This window comes from Psammomys obesus, unplaced genomic scaffold (assembly GCF_907164565.1).
Source record: "Psammomys obesus unplaced genomic scaffold, mPsaObe1.curated_primary_1811, whole genome shotgun sequence".
Lineage (NCBI taxonomy): Eukaryota > Metazoa > Chordata > Mammalia > Rodentia > Muridae > Psammomys > Psammomys obesus.
The window spans coordinates 1,614,188-1,633,091 of NW_026596326.1; the positions used below are offsets into that span (position 1 = coordinate 1,614,188).

At 40.1% G+C, this 18,904-nt stretch overlaps 1 protein-coding gene across 1 annotated transcript; it reads right to left on the minus strand.

Moving 5' to 3' along the window:
* Positions 1 to 2,374: 2,374 nt before the first annotated feature.
* Positions 2,375 to 18,330, minus strand: Zfp62 (ZFP62 zinc finger protein). The gene is made up of 2 exons (XM_055597209.1): positions 18,279 to 18,330; positions 2,375 to 6,149 (listed from the first exon to the last, which is right to left on the minus strand). Coding segments are annotated over exons 1-2 (2,775 nt in total). The 5' UTR covers positions 18,280 to 18,330; the 3' UTR covers positions 2,375 to 3,375.
* Positions 18,331 to 18,904: the final 574 nt, after the last annotated feature.

An 18,904-nucleotide genomic window follows, 5' to 3' on the forward strand; every position in this document is an offset into this window, starting at 1 on the left:
AGTGGCTGCAGAGCCAGAGGTATTACCTCACTGGTAGAACTTGCATAGTATGCATAAATTTGTTTGATCCATAGCACCAAAAACTTTACAATCTTTTCTAAAAGGCAGCTAGCCTCAACATTTTCATTTAACCTGTATCATCCCTAAACTAGGTAGTGCCTTAGATCCAGTTTCACAGGAGTGTGAGAAGAATGGGAGTCAAGCCACCGGTATACCAGCTGCTTTGTCCCTAAGGCACATTAAAACCTCAAGTAACAGGAGTGTCTAATATGCCACAAGTGGGCTTTTCTTTAGCAAATGCAACTCCTTTCTTCAATGGCTACTAAAAATGGATAGTCTGTGGTCTCTTTGCCCATCACAAAATAGACACTTGGAGGATTCCTGGACACTGGACACGTGTTCGGCTGTCTTTATTCAGGATGTTCTATTTTACACACCCCAGAAAAACCCAATATTCATACCTGTCATCCTGGTTGGCTATGATCAATTTTCTCTGAACACTTAGCTTATGTGTGTATTAGAGTGGTTTTGTTCAGTCTTAATTCCTGCTCCCACCTTTCTCTTAGTGCCTAGGACAGTTGGTTGTACCTAGCAAATTCTCCAGTATTTTCTGAATAAACTAAATCCGTGGATAAGGGTCAAATTCACCAGTGTCTCAAGTGTGGGCATTGGACTGCACAATGAGTTGCAAGAATGGTTTCCCTTTGTCTGTCCGTCGTCGTGTCCCCCCCCCCGTCAAACCTACTTGTGGGAATTTGGAGACAGAGACACAGTACTCTCTAGTATTCCCAGAGGGAGACATGGGAATTACTTATTGAGATAGGAATCCTATCACAATACTATGGGTGGAGCTCAACTTGGAAGAATCTTTTACTGTTGAGATATCTTGTCTTTGCTGCTGGGCACTAACATTTGGTATTAAATTCTGTTCCTATAGGGTCACTGATCACTTAAACTGCCTACCTGTTGGCTATTTATACCTACTCAAGTGCCTACTGTGAACTCCCTTTGTAAACCCTCAAAGCAAGAAAGTGACCAGGCCCTGGTTCCCTGACTTCCCTGTCATTTTCTACTGTTAACTGTCATTTCCAGCCCTGACGCAGGGGAGTACCCAGACTCCATCCTACAAGAAAAACTCCATCAACTGACAGGAAAACCCACAAATCCTCACCCTGGGAAGCCCCATCCTGGAGAGCTCCACCTCCTAAAAAATAAAAAATCAGGCAGCCACCCCTGGATTCATCCCTCCCAATAAATCTTTTATGAGATTTTGTGCCTGGTGTGACTCTCTCATCGGAAGAAGCTATGAAAGCGAACACGTGGACCAGGGCTGAGGATCCTGAGCTCAGCTCAGGTGGGGACACCCTTCCCTGGAAACTACAACACTGAAGAGGAAAACAGAACTGTTATACTGTAGCACTATAGCTCAGGGATATCCTCCCCAGGGCTGCTTCGCCTCTGCTGAGGAGGCCTCTTCTCAGAGATGTGTTGGAAGAATCCTGCTATTTAAGGTTGCAGTCCTCCCAGTCCAGATAGCCATTCTGAGCTAGATGGAAGACTCCCTCTCCCCTGAAGGGCCTCCTACTCTCTGCCTGACTTCATCTGGAGTGTCTTTAGGAATAGGTGCCTCTAACCACATCCTGATATTATGGATGTGGATATATGGATAAAGGATATATGGATCCTTTTGACAGTTCCCTGCTAGCTCTCTCCTTCCTGAGCCTAAAGGATAATTAGGTACTATGTTGTTCACCACAGGGGCATGCTTTTTAATGCAAATCAAGCATCCTTGAAGAGCTTAGCTCTAACCAATTATGTACACATATCCTAGGCCTCCCTCCCCAAAAGGTATATAGCCTCTGTTCTCCAGGATTAAGGTTGAATTACCTCCCTGAAATGTTCCCAGAGGTCATTTCTGCCCCGTGCCTTGCCTAATGCTGAACTATCTCCCTGAAATAGTTCCTGGAGGTCATTTCTTGCCCTGCACCTTGCCTTCTGCTCCACCTGTCTTCATGGGTTAGTGGCTAACAACTCCCCAACCCCCCAGGGAAGAAAACCAGAATTGTGTGGTCCTGGGCTCCTGAGTTGCAGGATACCTATCCATATGAGCAGGAATGTCAACACTACCCACTCTTAACAAATTATAATCCAGCTTTGTATCATGATCAGATTGCTTACTATGATCTCTTCAAAATTCAAATGTTTTCCCTGAAGATAAGCGTGATCTAACTTCTAGTGAAACCTTGGATATTAGCTTGGTGGATGAGCCTTCACAGTTCAACAGAGAAGCTTCTCTGGCTTAGATAGAGGACAACTTACAAGGAAAGATATGACACAAATGGCTCTCTATCCATCTAAAGTAAGCCACAGCCTATTTACACTTCAGGCATTTCTTTATTGGAGTTTTGCCTTACTTTGCCATAACTAGCTGGCCTATAAAGCAAAGTGAGTTCTGATCACATTCATATTTTACAACAGACAATATACACATGTAATACATGACATCTTTACACTTTCTGAAACACTTTAGATTGTTTAAAAACATGATTTTCCTCTTAATTACTGGTACTTACTTAGCTCTTGTAATATACAATGCCTTCCTTTGAGGCTTTTTTTTTTTTTTTTAATTCATTGGATTCCCTGAATTTTTCTGTAAGGTGCAAATTCATGTTGAAGATGTGTTTCATTACTGAAATCCTTTCCATTCTCTTAGTATGTGTGACTGCCACCTTCCAGGTTTTCGTTTGTTTTATATATATATATATTACTTATTAAGGAAGTTCATTTGAAACTCTAATAAAAGTCTTAACCAGTTCAGTTAGTATAATAGTATATTCCAACTAATCTGCATTTTAAAGTGACTATGTCACAGATTTGACTATGCCTTTTCTTTTCCTAGAGCATCTAAATTGTTTCAGAAGTTGTCATCTTCCTATCACAAACCACTATTGTTAAGTGTATAAATCATGACCACTAATACACTGATATTCCCTGAAGCCATTCTTTCCCTGAATTTGCCTGTTGGAGGCCCTTCTTGGATCTTTTTTCCACTGACCAAAATATAGACTTCAAAACTATACCAGACTTCCTACATTCTTATTTACTTAGTTATCCAAATAGGGTTTTAGAGTGATAAATAGGTTTCCTAACTGAAGTCCATTACCTTCATGTTTTCTGTTCAGAAGTGTTTACATTTTTTAAATATTCCATCACTTTGAAAGGTTTTATATCTAGTGGCATTTTATATTCCTAAAGGGCTCAACTATTGTGACACTAGAACTGTCCTTGCTATGACTGAATCATGTAGAAAGAACTGCTCATTATCATGTAGAATTCTTTCATTTACACTATGAAAACTATAAGCCATGATGCACTTTAAAAATTCTTATATTCATAAAGTTTTTCTTCTATTTGATTTCTTTGAGACTTGGTAGACTCTGCCTCCCACATAGGCATCTGCATCCTGGTCCCATGCAGAGCATTTCCTCCCTCATAGTAGATTATCTCCTGGAATGTGCCACTATGACTTTCCATATTTGCCATATTGAAAGATATCTCTCCAGTATGGATTCTTTTATGCTTGGTAAGATTTGATCTGATGTTAAATGTCTTCCCACAATCATTACATCGATATGGCTTCTTTCCAGTGTGGATCCTTTTGTGTTGGTCAAGGACAGATCTGTAATTGAAAGATTTTCCACACTCACAATTATAGGGCTGCTTTCCACGGTGGACACTTTTATGATTGATAAGACTTGAGTGTGAAATGTATGCCTTTCCACATTCATCACATCCATACGGTTTTTCACCTGTATGGATCCTTTTATGCACTGTGAGGCCTGAACTGTTCCTGAATGCCTTCCCACACCAATCACATATATAAGGTTTCTCCCCTGTGTGAATTCTCTTGTGCTGAGAAAGAAGTGAGCTATAGCTAAACGATTTCCCACACTCAACACACTTGAAGGGTTTTTCCCCAAGATGGACTCTCTTATGGCTTATAAGAGTTCTGCTTGAGAAAAATGCTTTTCCACATTCATCACATGTATACGGTGTCTTGCCAGGGTGTGTACTTTTATGATTAATAAGGCTGGAGTGTGAGATGTAGGCTTTTCCACACACGTCACACTCATAGGGCTTCTCCCCAGTGTGTATTCTTTTATGAACTTTAAGGCTTGAGTTGTTTCTGAAGACCTTCTCACACCTGTCACATTCAAAGGGTTTCTCTCTGGTATGGACTCTTCTGTGTTGAGAAAGAAGTGAGGTGTAGTTAAAAGATTTCTCACACACGTCGCATTTGAAGGGCTTTTCTCCAAGATGAATTTTTTTGTGGTTTAGAAGGGTTCGGTATGTGACGAAGGCTTTCTCACACTCATCACATTTAAAGGGCTTTTCCCCAGGGTGTACACTTTTATGATTTATAAGGCTTGAGAGTGAGATGTAGGCTTTCCCACACTCTTCACACTTGTAAGGTCTCTCCCCTGTGTGAATTCGTTTATGTACTTTAAGGCCTGAATTGTTTCTGAAGGCTTTTCCACACTCATCACACCCAAAGGGTTTTTCCCTTGTATGAATCCTTTTATGTTGTTCAAGGGCAGAGCTGTAGTTGAAGGATTTCTCACAATAGCTGCATTTATAGGGCTTCTCCCCCATGTGGATTCCTTTGTGATTTTTAAGGCTTGAGCGTGATATATAGGCCTTCCCGCACACATCACACTTATATGGTTTTTCCCCAGTATGGAGCCTCCGATGGACTTTGAGGCCTGAATTGTTCCTGAATGTTTTGCCACACACATCACATACATAAGGTCTCTCTCCAGTATGAATGGTCTTATGCTGAAGAAGTAGTGAGTTGTAACTAAAGGACTTACCACATTCCTTACATTCATGGGCTTTCTTCCCAGGATGAATGCTTTTATGAACTGCAAGGCCTGAACTATAGCTGAATGCTTTGCCACAGATATCACACTTGTAAGGTTTCTCTCCTGTGTGGATCCTTTTATGCACTATGAGGCCTGAGCTGTTCCTAAAGGCCTTCCCACATTCATCACATTCATAAGGTTTCTCACCAGTGTGGATGACTTTATGTTGAATGAGAAGAGAGCTGTAATTGAAAGATTTCTCACACTCATCACATTTATAAGGTTTATCGCCAAAGTGGATGCTTTTATGATTTAGAAGTGTCCTACAGGTAATGAATGCCTTCCCACATTCATCACATTCATAGGGTTTCTCACCTGTATGGATCCTTTTGTGGACCCTCAGGCCAGAACTATTACTGAAGGTTTTCCCGCAGATATCACATTCATAGGGCTTCTCCCCTGTGTGGATCCTTTTGTGGACTCGCAGACCAGAACTGTTCCTGAAGGCTTTTCCACACTCACCACATTCATAGGGCTTCTCTCCAGTGTGGATCCTTTTATGCTGGTCCAGAACAGAACTATAATTGAAGGATTTTCCACATTCATCACATTTGCAGTTCTTCTCCCCAGAATGTGTGCTTTTGTGGTTTATAAGGCTAGAGTAGGACATGTAGGCTTTCCCACATTCATCACACTTATAGGGCTTCTCACCAGTATGGATGCGCTTATGGACTCGAAGGCTGGAGCTGCTACGAAATGTTCCCCTACAGTCATCACACTCATAGCGCTTTTCTCCAGTGTGCATAATTTTATGTTGAACAAGGCGAGAATTGTATTTGAAGGATTTTCCACACTCATCACATTTATGTGATTTCTTAACAGCAGTAGAATTCTGCTGTGGAGTAGGATGCAAGTTCCCATTAATGTTCTCCACGTGTTCAACTTGCTCAATACTTTTTGGCTCTGTAGGGATAGTCTGGTACATGAAATCTGCATTTGGGTAGAAACTTTTCTCAGATGCCTCATCATCCTGTTCTATTTTTATATTTGCTGTGTTTTTAGATTTGTCAAGCTTTTCTCTGATGCTACTTTTGTCTTCCTTCATTATTTTCCATTCAGGCCTTTCCAATTTCTTCTCTACCGAATGACTCCTGTCACCGATCTTAGATTTCTGCATATGATCCTTGTGAAAATTTTCCACATATGGGCACTGAGCTTCTGCATTTGAATTATTTTCATTTTTCTTAGTGGATTCCTCATCCTCCATGCTTGTCTTCAAATGTGACACTAGACCAAGAAAATGAAAATGACATGTTTATTTAGAAAAAAACTGGGGGAACAGCAATAGGAAATAACAAAATTAACTTATTCACTTGACATATATTTGCTTGTTGTGTGGCAGGTACCAGTTAAAAAATAATCTTTAAATATTTATGAGTGTTTTACTTGCATGTAGGAATGTGCACCATGTACATGCTTAGTGCCCAATGAGTTCAGAAGAGGTAGTCAAATCCTCTGGAACCGGAGTTAGCATGGTTGGGAGGGCTATGAATTGAACCCAGGTCCTTTGTAAGAGCATCAAGTTCTTTTAGCTGCTAAGTCATCTCTCCAGCTCCACAGGCACCATTTTATTTACTGGAAACACATTGGAAGACATTAATAAGATTTTAACATCTTCAGAATGACTGTTAAAACTATAGCCCAGATTGATAATGATCCACTGAGCTTTTTCATTCCTGTATTGACAACCTAGCATGAAGATATGATAACAATGGGCTGTACTAATGCACAGAATTACAGCTAATATAAATTAGTGTCAATGTCACCTCATAGGAAAACAACAAAAGATGTCTCTCAAAAACAAGTGAAAGAAAAAAAAATTGAACAACAAAGGTAAGGTTATTATTTTTTTTAATTACACAGAAATCAGGAGAGAACAGGCAAAACTAAAGAGGCTAAATCAGTACCCTAGAAGAGGGATCAGGCAGGTAGCTATAGATGTAAGATTATGATGATAATGATCAAGAAATGAGAAGGAAAGAAATCTATAGCTACGGTAAATTAATCTGGCCTTCTGAACTTTTCTGTGTAAGGAAAACACTGTCCTTGGAAAGTGGCTAATCATGAAAGAACTCTGGTATGACATGTTCCAGCCTGCCAAGGAATAGTTATCATTCATATTTATGAATAAATTAGTCATATAGCACATCAAAGACTACAAACAACAAAGTGTACTGTCTCAATCTTGTTATTCTGGCACTTTGGAGACTACAGGAAAGTGACTGCATGTTCCAGGCCAGCCTGAACTACAGTGTAAGACCTTTGTCTCAAGGATGGTCAAACAATGATGACAACACCTCAAGCCATTGAGCAAAGAAATATAGTTGGCCTTCCATACCTGCAGGTTCTGCATTTGCAGATTCAGCCAACCATGGAGCAAAAAGATTCAGGAAAAAAAAAAAGTTACATTTGTGATGAACATATACAGCTTTTAATTTTAATTATTATTCTCTAAATAATACAACATAACAAAGACTCACGCTGCTTTTAGGCACTACAAGTAATTTGAAAATGGTTGAAAATTCACAGGATGATCTATGAAGGTTATATGTAAATACTGTCATTTTAAATAAGGAAATTGAGCATCTATGGTGGACCATGTTTACTGTGAGGTCTTGAAACCAATCTATCACACAGATCAGAAAATGACTAGAATACAGATGAGGTTCAAATACCTACTTATATCATCTTTGAGAAAGCTACTTAACTTCATTGTATAGCAGTTTCTTTACTGTAAAATGAAAGTAATAGTGCCTTTGTGAATACTGGATGATAGCCATATAAAGCTACTAAAAACAGTACTTGTCCCTTGGCCAGGACAAATGCTAATAATATTTATTTCATTATTTATTATTGTATTAAAATTAAGCTACTGGATCAGGATTAAAATGTAGGAAGAAAGCACTTAGTTCAGAAAGGATAAACTTCCCAAAGTAGAATTTAACACCCAAGCAAGAATCCTGCTCTTCTGAAGGCACTTTACATGACTGGTGCTCCAACAATATGCGCTTTCTGACACACTGACTTCTAAAAAGAAACTGTTCTAGCTTATTTTTAAAAAATGAAACATTTATAATATAAAATGTGATCTTTCCCTCCTGCCCTGGGTAACATTTCAGGACATTTTTTGTGAAAATCTGTGAATCTTACTTAGAAAACTATACGTGTAACAATGTGAGGACAAATGGGCAATAAAAGTAAAATACATGCTTTGTAGTAGACAGATGTAAAGAATATTACCCAACTTATTTTCAGAGGACTAATGACCTCCTATAGAAACAGAAAATGCTAGAGATATAGGAGGCCATTTAGAAACTGAACAATCACCCAGAAGACAATACAGCAAAAGTTGATTCAGCTGAGGAAATATAAAATTAAGTCCTAAGTATGAGGTCACTGAAGAACGGTATCCTAGACTAGTTCCCTGATTCCCTGTATTACTTTGGGTAGGACAGCCCACAACACAAAACATGGAACTAATAAGTGGGCTAGTGTAGCTCCAGATGCTTCAGCAGCAGTATACATTATCTGTATTGTACTATTTCCATATACAGCAGAGATTTTCCATCTATTTTCTTTTCAATTTTAGCTCTTCCACTTCAACTTCCTTAGAAGAGAAAAATGTTAAGCGATTAAAAACAAACAAACAAACAAACAAAAAACAAAACACAAACAGAAAAAACACAATTTCCTAAAATAAAAAGTTGCTAAGGAAGAAAAAGAGCTGTGAGTGACTACTCGACATAATGGCTATTAACATATGCTATAATTAAAAATGTGCTTTTATAATTTAAATGTGTTACTGGAATATAAATAGACATATCCAGAAATTATTCCAACTGCACACAGCAATTGATGATGAGGATAGTAAAAACAGTTTTTAAAAAGTGTTATAAAAAATATCAAGCCATCTGGGGAATAAAAAAGATAAAATTAGATCTTTTATACCACACAAAGGGACAAACTCCAAATGGAACAGAACTCTAAATATAAAAAAGCTAGAAATAATATAACAGACACTAGAATAGCAAATACTAGAACAAAACATGAGTTAATGACTCTATGATCTGGGTATAGAGAATGTTTCCTAACCATAACCAAGATGCAATACAAGACTGATGTTTAACTACATACAAGTACTTTTATGATAAAAGCAGTATAAATGGCAGAGATACTGTTAGAACTGTGACAAGGAGAGAGAAAAAAACCTCTCTCAAGAACCCTACCTTCAGGCCCTAAGGTTATATGAAAAGGTGTCTGGAGTCTGTTCAAAGCCTGTATGGCTCACCAAGAGCTACTGGTACTTCAAGATAAACAGTGACTAAAACAAAATCTCCCTGGCACAGAGTGGCTGCTTCAGTAACAGAGAACTGCTTTCAAGGTATAATGATGTGTTGGAACTTGCTATTGGTAGAGTACCAAAGAATGAACAAAGTACAAATGATTCATCTAACTGTACAAAGTACAGCATTCATCCAATTGGTGAATGCTGACTATTTTCATGACAATGCCTCTGAAGACAAGAGATGTGCTAATATATGAACAGGTAGATCTCATCTATCAGCTTAAAGAGACAATTAAATTAGTAGTGTCAGCACCTCTAATGGTTATTGGGACAAAACAATTTGCCATTAACTGGAATATACAGACAAAACAGAAATGGAGCAAATCAAGGTTCTGTGTGTCTGGAAAGACTGGGCAGTTTAGCCCTTAAGCCTGAAGGTCCCTCTGTCCTGATCTTTAAAGCTGACATAACTGCTCTGCAACAGGCTATTACATCTGAATCCTTCAAGAGCATTCTAATTCCCAAGCACCTGATAGCTTCTACTAGTTTAACCTGATAGCTCCTACTAGTTTATCAATGATCAGCCTTTATAGGAAATAAGTTATATCCCAGGGGCTAGAATGAGGTTAAAATCTAGTAGGATAGCTATTCTTTTTATGGCTTCTTAGAAGCAAACCTGTTTCTGGTCATCATGCTCATATATCCAGCACCACTGCCCAGGATTGGCTCATACCAAAACAGACTTTGAAGAATGCTCAGATTTCTTTCTGCCACATATTACAGAGTCCATAGTAATTATCTGGGACAACCTACCTAAAGGGCTTAGAAAAGTGACTCCTAAGACTGGGGCTGAAAAGATGGCCCAGCAGTTAGGAGCACAGTATGCTCTTCCAGAGGACCTGAGTTCAATTCCTGGCAACCACATGGTGGCTCACAAACATCTATACTGGAATCTAATGCCCGTTTCTGGAATGCAGGTATACATGAGGACAGCATCATATGCATAAAAGAAACAAATCTTAAAAAAAAAAAAAAAAAAAGACTCCTAAGGAACAAGATGTCCCTAGAAAACCAGGGTCTCCAACATGTAAGAGCTGTGATGTCACCAGTTTTCTCTACAGCTTTTGAAAAGTGGAAGGTGGAAGACTTGAGCTGGTGGGTGGTTCTGCAAAAACTACATTAACTAGAGAAAATTATGAATGGCAGCTCTAAAATCAGTGAGCTGCTTGAGGAGCCTTACAGTATCAAGCCCAACTGTACCAATTCTAGGGAACCAGTTTAACAATGTAGAGATATTGAAAACGGTGGAACTCTGAAGTGCTTGAATGACAACCTTAGAGGCCATGAAACCGCTGTCCATTCCCAGAACAATCAGGACTGGTTTGTCTAGAACCATTAGGACCCATATGAAAGAAAGGAAGAGGGAGGAGAGAGAGGGTGAGAGGGAGAAAGGGAAAGGTGTGGGGGAGGGTACTGAGAAGTAAGCTCTGTGTAGAATGACTTCTGAAGAAATGATAGGATAAAAGGCTTTTGTGGAACTCAAACTTGCGCAACAGAGTCCCTGAATGTGTAGCTGTCCTTCCAAAAAAGATAACAAGAAAGCTAAGGCACCACTTGCAATGGCTCCTATTAGAATTGCTAATTCTGGAAACAGGGTTTCTGTGTAGTTATGGCTGTCCTGAACTCACTTTGTAGACCAAGCTGACCTTGAACTCACAGAGATCTGCCTGCCTCTGCCTCTCTAAGTGATGTGAGCCACCACACCCATCTGGGCTTTACTAAATAATTTTTTTCAGTGAATATACAGAATGCTTCACACAATAATTAACCATGCCAATATTGTGTTTTTCCTTTAAAAATAAAAAGCAAAAGACAACTATTAAACATCTAAAAAAAACAAAAAACCAAAAATACTTATTTTCACTAAGAGAAATATGTATCGGAACTACAATAAAATAGTTTTTCTCTCATGTTCAACTTGACCATATACCCTGTTGATAAGACTCTGAAGAAAAAAAATATTCTCATAGGTTGCTTGGAATGCAAACTTACACACTGCTTGTGGTGGGAAATCTGTGCTAATACAGGAGTTTTCCCTTCAATCCACAAATAACAATTCTGAAGACATATTTCTAATACTACAAGTGTGTATGTGCACACTCAAAAGAACATGAGTAGAGATAACAGATTATGGAACAATCTTAACTGGAAATCTGGGAAATTACCTAAATCTGCAAGCACAGACTAGTGATGAAATACACATAAAACAGAGTATCTCATTGACAGGCAGTAATTTCCAGGATGTATATAGTATATTATCAAAAAGTGCAAAATTACAGATGCTAAGAAAGGAAGAAAGAAGCAAGTATTTCATCTGTTTATCTTTCCTTATACCAAGAAACCACTGATATTTGCAAAGTGTGGAATAGGAGAATAGGGCATAAAGGAATGGGGCGGTGTGGAGACACTGATTATAGCACTGTAGTTTTTACTTATGAAACCATAATAATGTTCTGCATAATCAAAGAATAACATGAAATCAGTGAAGATGAAAGAAGAGAAACTGCTAACACAGGAAGTAAACAGTGTACTCTCCTTAGAAAGAAAACAAATAAAAGCCTAATCTAGGTAACTTAGGAACACAGTATTTGACTACATATTTGTCTACATTCATGGTAGGAGGTGCAGGAGAGAATTTCAAACAAATTGAACCGGTGAACAATTATTTGTAGTATGAACAAAGCAATTCTGAAACAATTTTTGATGTGGAATAAATGCTTTTGTTAAGAGCCACAATTCTCATGGAGGAAGAAAAGACATACAAATTCTGGACAGGAAGAAGCAAGAAAAACCTTATGTGGGGCTGGAGAGATAGCTCAAAGGTTAAGAGCACTGGTTATTCTTCCAAAAAGGTCCTGAGTTCAATTCCCAGCAACCACCTGGTGGCTCATAACCACCTATGGTGAGATCTGGTGCCTTCTTCTGGTGTGCAGGCATATATGCAGGCAAAACACTGTATAGATAATTTAAAAAAAAAAAAAAAACCTTATGTGGATGAATTAAAACTATCGTGTAAACTCATCACTTATAAGTAATGTATGTGTGTATATAAGTGTAGACATACATACATTTCTATTTCTACACGGGTATCTCTTAGCTCTGGTTGCCAGCAAGCCAAAAAGAAAAACAATACCACAGTGTCAAGCACATCAAGTATCAGTTTCTTGTAGTATCCACTATTAAAAAAAGATCAGTCTTTAGAAAAAAATGGCTAGGAACAGGAGAAGTCCAAGGTGAGCTCTGGTGTGGTGTTTACCAGCAAGGAAAGAACAAAAAAGGTGAAGCACTCTGAAAGACTACAAGAGCTGGCTTGAACATCCAGTTTAGGTACTGTAAGTAAACACTGCAAGTACTAAAAACAGGACTGTACAAGTCCCTATAGATAAAAGCCAGGAAAAAGGAGGCCTCTGGATTACAACAGAATAAATTAGCATTCCATAACTATCGGAGTAATGACTAGATATGGAAAAAAATCACAAATGAATTCTAAGTCTGGAGAGAATTTTTGACAAAGAATGGGCTATTTGCTGGATTTAAATATTCCTTTTCAGAATGCTTATTAGAAAAAAATAGTAATTATGCATGAAATTATGCCATGCTTTGACAGATGTTCTACATTAATATTTCTAGTGGGGGCAGAAAAACATCATATCCCTGTGCAGCCTGAGGACAGAACCTATGAGAATGCATTCTATGAACTGAACCATAATGAAACAGGTTAATCCAAAACTAAGCCTGTTTTCTTAAATATGCTGTGGGAAGAGGAGGAACTCAATTTTCCCAACCTTTATAAGAGAAAGGAAAGTTCTAGAAAAGTTGCAGGCTAGAGACTGGATAAAACATTTTTTTAGGGGTCAGATTTACTTAATAAATAATAATTAAAATAAAAATATTTACTTTTATGTGAATATTGCTTGTACATGTATCTGTACACCACATGTTTGCCTGGAGCCTGAAGAAGCCAGGAGTTTTATCCCTGGCAATGGAGTTAGAGTACCGTGAGCTACCTTGATGGGAACTGAATCCTGGTCTTCTGTAAGAAAAGCCAGTGCTCTTAACATCTGAGCCATCTCTCCAGCCCTCTTCTTTTGCTAGTCTTCTTCTTAGAACTTTTCTGTATATTTAAAATTATCTTCAAATATAAAGTTTTCAAAATATCAAAAACTACACTTAGTTGGAATTCCATAAATTCTACTCCCCTTCTAGGTATTATTCTCACATCCTGCCTTTGTTTAGTGGCCATCTCTCTTTAAGCCTCACTTACTTGACTTGATTTAACTCAGACAGAACTGTACTAGCTTTATCTAGATAAGGCGCTTCCTTCATAGTTGTTGATGCTCAGATGTTCCTGATTCTCTCATTTACTCTTTCCTTTTGACTTAACTATAGTTAAGTCAAATAGTTAATATAGTTAATATGGTTAACTATTCCTCTCTGGACAGACAACTCCATCTAAATATGACTTTTAGCACTCCTTACAGTGTCTACTAGAATTTATCTTTGGCCCAATGCCTTATCCAAACACAGACCCCATTATCCACCCCACTGTCCTCTTTGCCTAAATCAGAAACAGGCTACTCTATTTCATCTACATTGGAAATAGCCTGTAAGACTAACTGATTTTATTGTATGATCACCAGTTTCTAGGCCTTACTTTCAGTCCTCCATAATTCTCTTCTATTGCCCTCTAGTCTTTCTGCCTTCATTCTCACCCACATCCAATTCGTCCTTTAAAAGCTGTACAGTTTTATAAAATGCATGCTTGATCCTTTTCTGCTGTAGTTTAACACCACACTAAAACAAATTTCATGCTTAAATAAATTGCCAATATAATATTAAGCAGGTCTTTATCTTAAAATATTTTTGTTTTGTTTTTGAGGCAAGTCTCACAATGTTACTGTGGTTGGCCTTGAACTTAAAAGTCCCAGGCAAAGAGATGGCCACTTCAGCTTATCAATTATCTGGAATTACAAATGTGTGACACTGTTCCTGGCAGAAGGAGATGCTCCGAGCATAGAGGCACTGTCTTTATGTCACAGTGCATTAATGCCATCATTGTGGGACTGGGTTCCTTATACAGAACTCTTATTATGGCTCTTTCTGCTCTTCTGCCATGCTGTGCCTTCTATCACATGAAGACATAGCAAGAAGGCCTAGAGAGATGCCAACACCTTAATCTGGGGTTTCTCAGGCTCTAGAGTTATGAGGAGTTCATTTTTGTTTGTTGTAAATTACCCAGTCTTCAGGATTTCCTAGAGTAGCACAAAAACAAAAACAAACCCCTAAAACATACCCCAACACCTGGCCAAATCCTCCACATCAAGCTACCTATATGTGTCCTTAGACACAAAATGGGCATTGACTTACTGCTCACACTGCCACTCCCACTCACTACCTCCAGTCTATCTTTTCCCTCAACTACGTGTGTATGGGTGTGTGTGTAATATATTCATATGTGTAAGTATGCATGTATGAGTGTGTGTGTGCAAGTGGAAGCCAGGCGTGTTATGTCAGATGTCTTCATCAATCATTCTCCAGGTATTTTCTGAGATCGGGTTTCTGAGAAATTCAGCTACGCTGTCTGGAAGCTTCAGGGATCAGTCTTTCTCTCCTCTCTACTGCTGGGATTCAGGTATGTGGTAAAACTCCAGATTTTTCACAGGGGAATCTGATCTCAGGTCCTCATGATTGTGACAAACAACAACAACAAAAAAAATATCTCTCCAACCCCATCAATTATTTAACAAACTGATTTCTTATTTTCCTAATGCTTAGTTACTTCATTTCCTTGAGGACTATGATTGGTTACCGACCGTATGAAATCACAAACAACAAATACGTCACTATTTGTCTCTCCAATGTAGTCAGAGGCCAGTTTCCTTAAGTCCCTGTTTGGGCAGGAGCTATTTGGCACATCCAGTAGTTCAATCAAAAATGCAGGCAACAGTATATCAAGACAGCAGTAGCAAATCTGCTGTTAGTATATAAGGCAATCAAGAAAGCGGTATGAACATACTGAGGGTACTTTCTGGTATCATGGGTATCTGAGTGAACGGTAGGTCTTCCCCTGTCCACAGGCTCTGGGCTAGTCCAGAGAATGAACGGATCTACCCCACAAAGCATCAACGCAGAAGGGGGAAAGGTGGGAGGGCTAACCTCTGTCCGGAGGGACTAAGCACTTCAGGAGACTGCACTTTACACATCTGGAACATGGAGGAGCATGCAAAACCACACAGGCAGAGAGCACAGGCTCACCAGGGTCTGACTCAAACTGGAGAGCCCACATACTCCTTGGGAGTTTTAAGTAAAGGAGTTGCATAGGCATTATTAAATCTTGTATTGGCAGTACTTTCCCGTAAAGGGTCAGATAAATATTACTATTTTGGGTCTTTGGAGCCATACTGTTGATTATAAACATTCCATTATAAAGGTATAAGCCCTTCTTAGCTTACTGTGGACAAATGACCACTGGTCTGCCTACTGCTGCTGGATAATAACAATAATATGCTAAAATGGACTGTTATGTAATGGCACTACAGCTGCTAGGAGTATATGTACACTTTAATGACAACTAAAATATATTAGAGTAAAACGAACAGTATCTGGAATCCGCTTTACAATGCTTCAACCAAATAAACAAAAAGCAAAGGTGAGAAAAATGTAGCAAAATTCTGAAACTATGGGCACATAATTCACTGTATTATTTTTATTTTGGTTTTTATTTAATTTTTTTAGGGTTTTTTTTTTTTTTTTTTTTTTTTTTTTTTGAGACTTGACTCACAGACTTCTACCTACCTCTGCTTCCTGGGACTAATGGTACCAGTGCTGCCACCACCACCACTGAGCAGTGGGAGAACGGATTGGGGAAGGGGGTAGGAGAACCAAGAACTAGAGCTCCAAGACTGTTACTATACTCAATAGGATGGACGTGTGGCCATCATGTACCCCTGTAACACAGGGCCAAAAAGGTTTTAATTTCTCAAAACAAAATGGGAAATCTCTTAAGCTAGTTTCTGAAAGAGAGCATGACCTTAACAGGCTGGTAAGAGCAGTGGAAAAGTAAACCATGAAAAAGTTTCTGTCCCTCACAAATGACGTAAGACTCACAAACTCTGGCTATTTCTGTGCTGGTTCACATTCTACTGCTAGATCCTACAAAAGAGCACATGCAGACATTAAGAACCTGCATTTAACTACTGTCTGTTCTGAACAGGGAGGAGTTATTTCTCAAAGGTTAAGACAACTCACAAGAGAACAATCCTGGTTGAATGGGAAATGACTCCCAGGAAAAGTGGCTACAAAAAGAAACAGGTGCCAGTATGCCTGTGGCTATGCTGAATTTCCAGATTTCAACTGTACTCCACAAGGCAATGTCCTATCTCAAGTGTGGTCCAGGGCTTCTATCCCTTAAGCTCTTAGATACCATATTTGATGACTAAATAATGAAATTAAGAGAAAATGTCTGCCAACTCAAGAGCACCTAAGCGGGAGAATGGGCAAATGGAAGATGAACTATATGAGAAGTAATACACCGGCAAAATATAACTTGTGCTCTGGTTATTTTTGCATTTAATTTATGAAAAGCATATATAAATGGTTAACAAGATTTGTTTCTAGTATTTAAAAACTAGGAATAAGAACTGAAGGGATTTTCGTAATGGAATATTCTTAGTAGTGGAGATACTTCTAGCTACTCCGAAAAACAGTATGAAAGGCAGTGGAGAGATTTTTCTGAAGCTAAGGGCTCACTCAGGGACTAGTTTAAGCAAGTAATGTGGCATATTTTAAAACTGAGTTAATGTAAAACAACAACAAAAAAAACTTTAATAGTCTCAGTCCCTCTTAATTTCCTAATTCTTATCCTAGTACATAATCATTCTGCATACTACCCTTTGAGACAAAAACACTAGTAACAACTCAAAGATTGCAAATTCCAGTCTAAAGAGTTATCTAAAACATATTTTTAAATGGCCAATCGACTACAGGTCTGTAAAACAAACAACAAACCCATCCCCTAATAGACATCTGTAAAACAAACTCAGAAGAAACAAAGAAGCAGGATTTGTTATGCTCCCACCTGTCTGAATAAAAGAGGAAGGAACTATATATTTGCTTGTATTTGAATAAAGAAATCCTTGAAGTCTATTCAAAAATCTTAACAGAGGTGTTTACCTTTTAAGGTGGGGCCTACGACAACATCTGAGATAAATTTCTGTTTTTAAAATCTTTATATCTCAGTGTCATGGTCACATGAACATTACATATTCAAAAATTCATACACACACACACATACACACACAGCGCACGCACGCTTCAGGCAGTACATAAACGGTCCTGGCCAAGTAGACTAACAGCCTCAAGATAACACACCAGCCCAGGCACGTCTCCACACGGCCACTGTTTATCTTTCTTTTCCATCACCGCCCCAGCATTTCCCAAAGTTGCACCCCCTGGGTGCAGGTGCCTTTCACCTGCTTTTCCCTGAGGCAACACTTTCTCAATCCGCTGCGGGGGGGCTCGGACAGGTAGGTGGCCTGCTCTGGTCGCACCCACTGGTCTAAGATGCGCCTGTCCGAGCAGAGGGCCGGGAAGTGGGTCTGCTTCCACAGCCGCAGGTGTCTCTCGACACCTCTCCCCCACCAAACCACAGGGGAGGATGACCGAATCAGGTCACCTCTAAGTCTCAGAAACAAACTTAACCGCAGGCACGGCAAAATGTTAAGCGCTAACCACGGGCTTCTCCTCCCTCTAATCCTTACACGGCTACAAATAGTCAGGGAACCCCGGACGGATTCCGGCCCTTCCTCGGCTCGGGGCCAGCGCAGGCGGCAGGAGCTGCCCGCGGGGCCCAGGCCTGGACTTTTCCTCCCCGTCCGCTCCGGGAGGAAGCTCCCCGAGGCGCGTGGAGTCACGCTCTCCCCCAGCACCCGCCCGAGACCCGAGGGCCGACAGGGGAAGGGCGTGGCGGGCCGGGGAGAGGCGGGCGCGCGGGCGGCCCGGGACTCACGTACTGGCTGTGGCGGCGCCGCGGGAGCCCGGCCGCCGCCGGGACAAAAGCGCCGACTGCCCGGCCGGAAAAACCCGCGTAACAGGGGCACTTCCGAGGCCGCTCTGGGAGGCTGGAGGACCGACTCGATGGTCGGGCCCGGTTCGCGCACGTGATCCGCGGTGGGCCTGTTTGCCGCTGGCCTCTAACCCGGGCTGGAGAGGTCCGTCGGCCCGGATACCCAAGATGTGTAGGGGTCGATTTCCTGTCGTCTCGGACTTTTCTATTCCGGGGTGGACTGGGGGCGGGTAATGAAATAATCAAGTGGCGTGGTAGAACAGATGCTTCACTTCCTGCCTGTGAGCCTCACAGCTACCAAGTGAGGCTGGAGAGGGTCTGAGCTCCTGAGGTGGGAATGTGGGAATCCCGAATCCCGTACCCCTTCTTTCTAAAAGACTTCCTCCTCAAAGCCAAGGCCCTCAACTGAGCTCAAAGTTCCAGGAAGCCAGCTATTTGACACTGCAAAAAGGAAGTAACTGAACTTTTCCCCAGATAAGCTGCAGCTTCAGATACAGCTTATCTAGGGAAAAATCGCGAACTTCCCTATGCTGCTAACAATACCTCCTTCCCCGTCTCCTATTTTTAGATAGA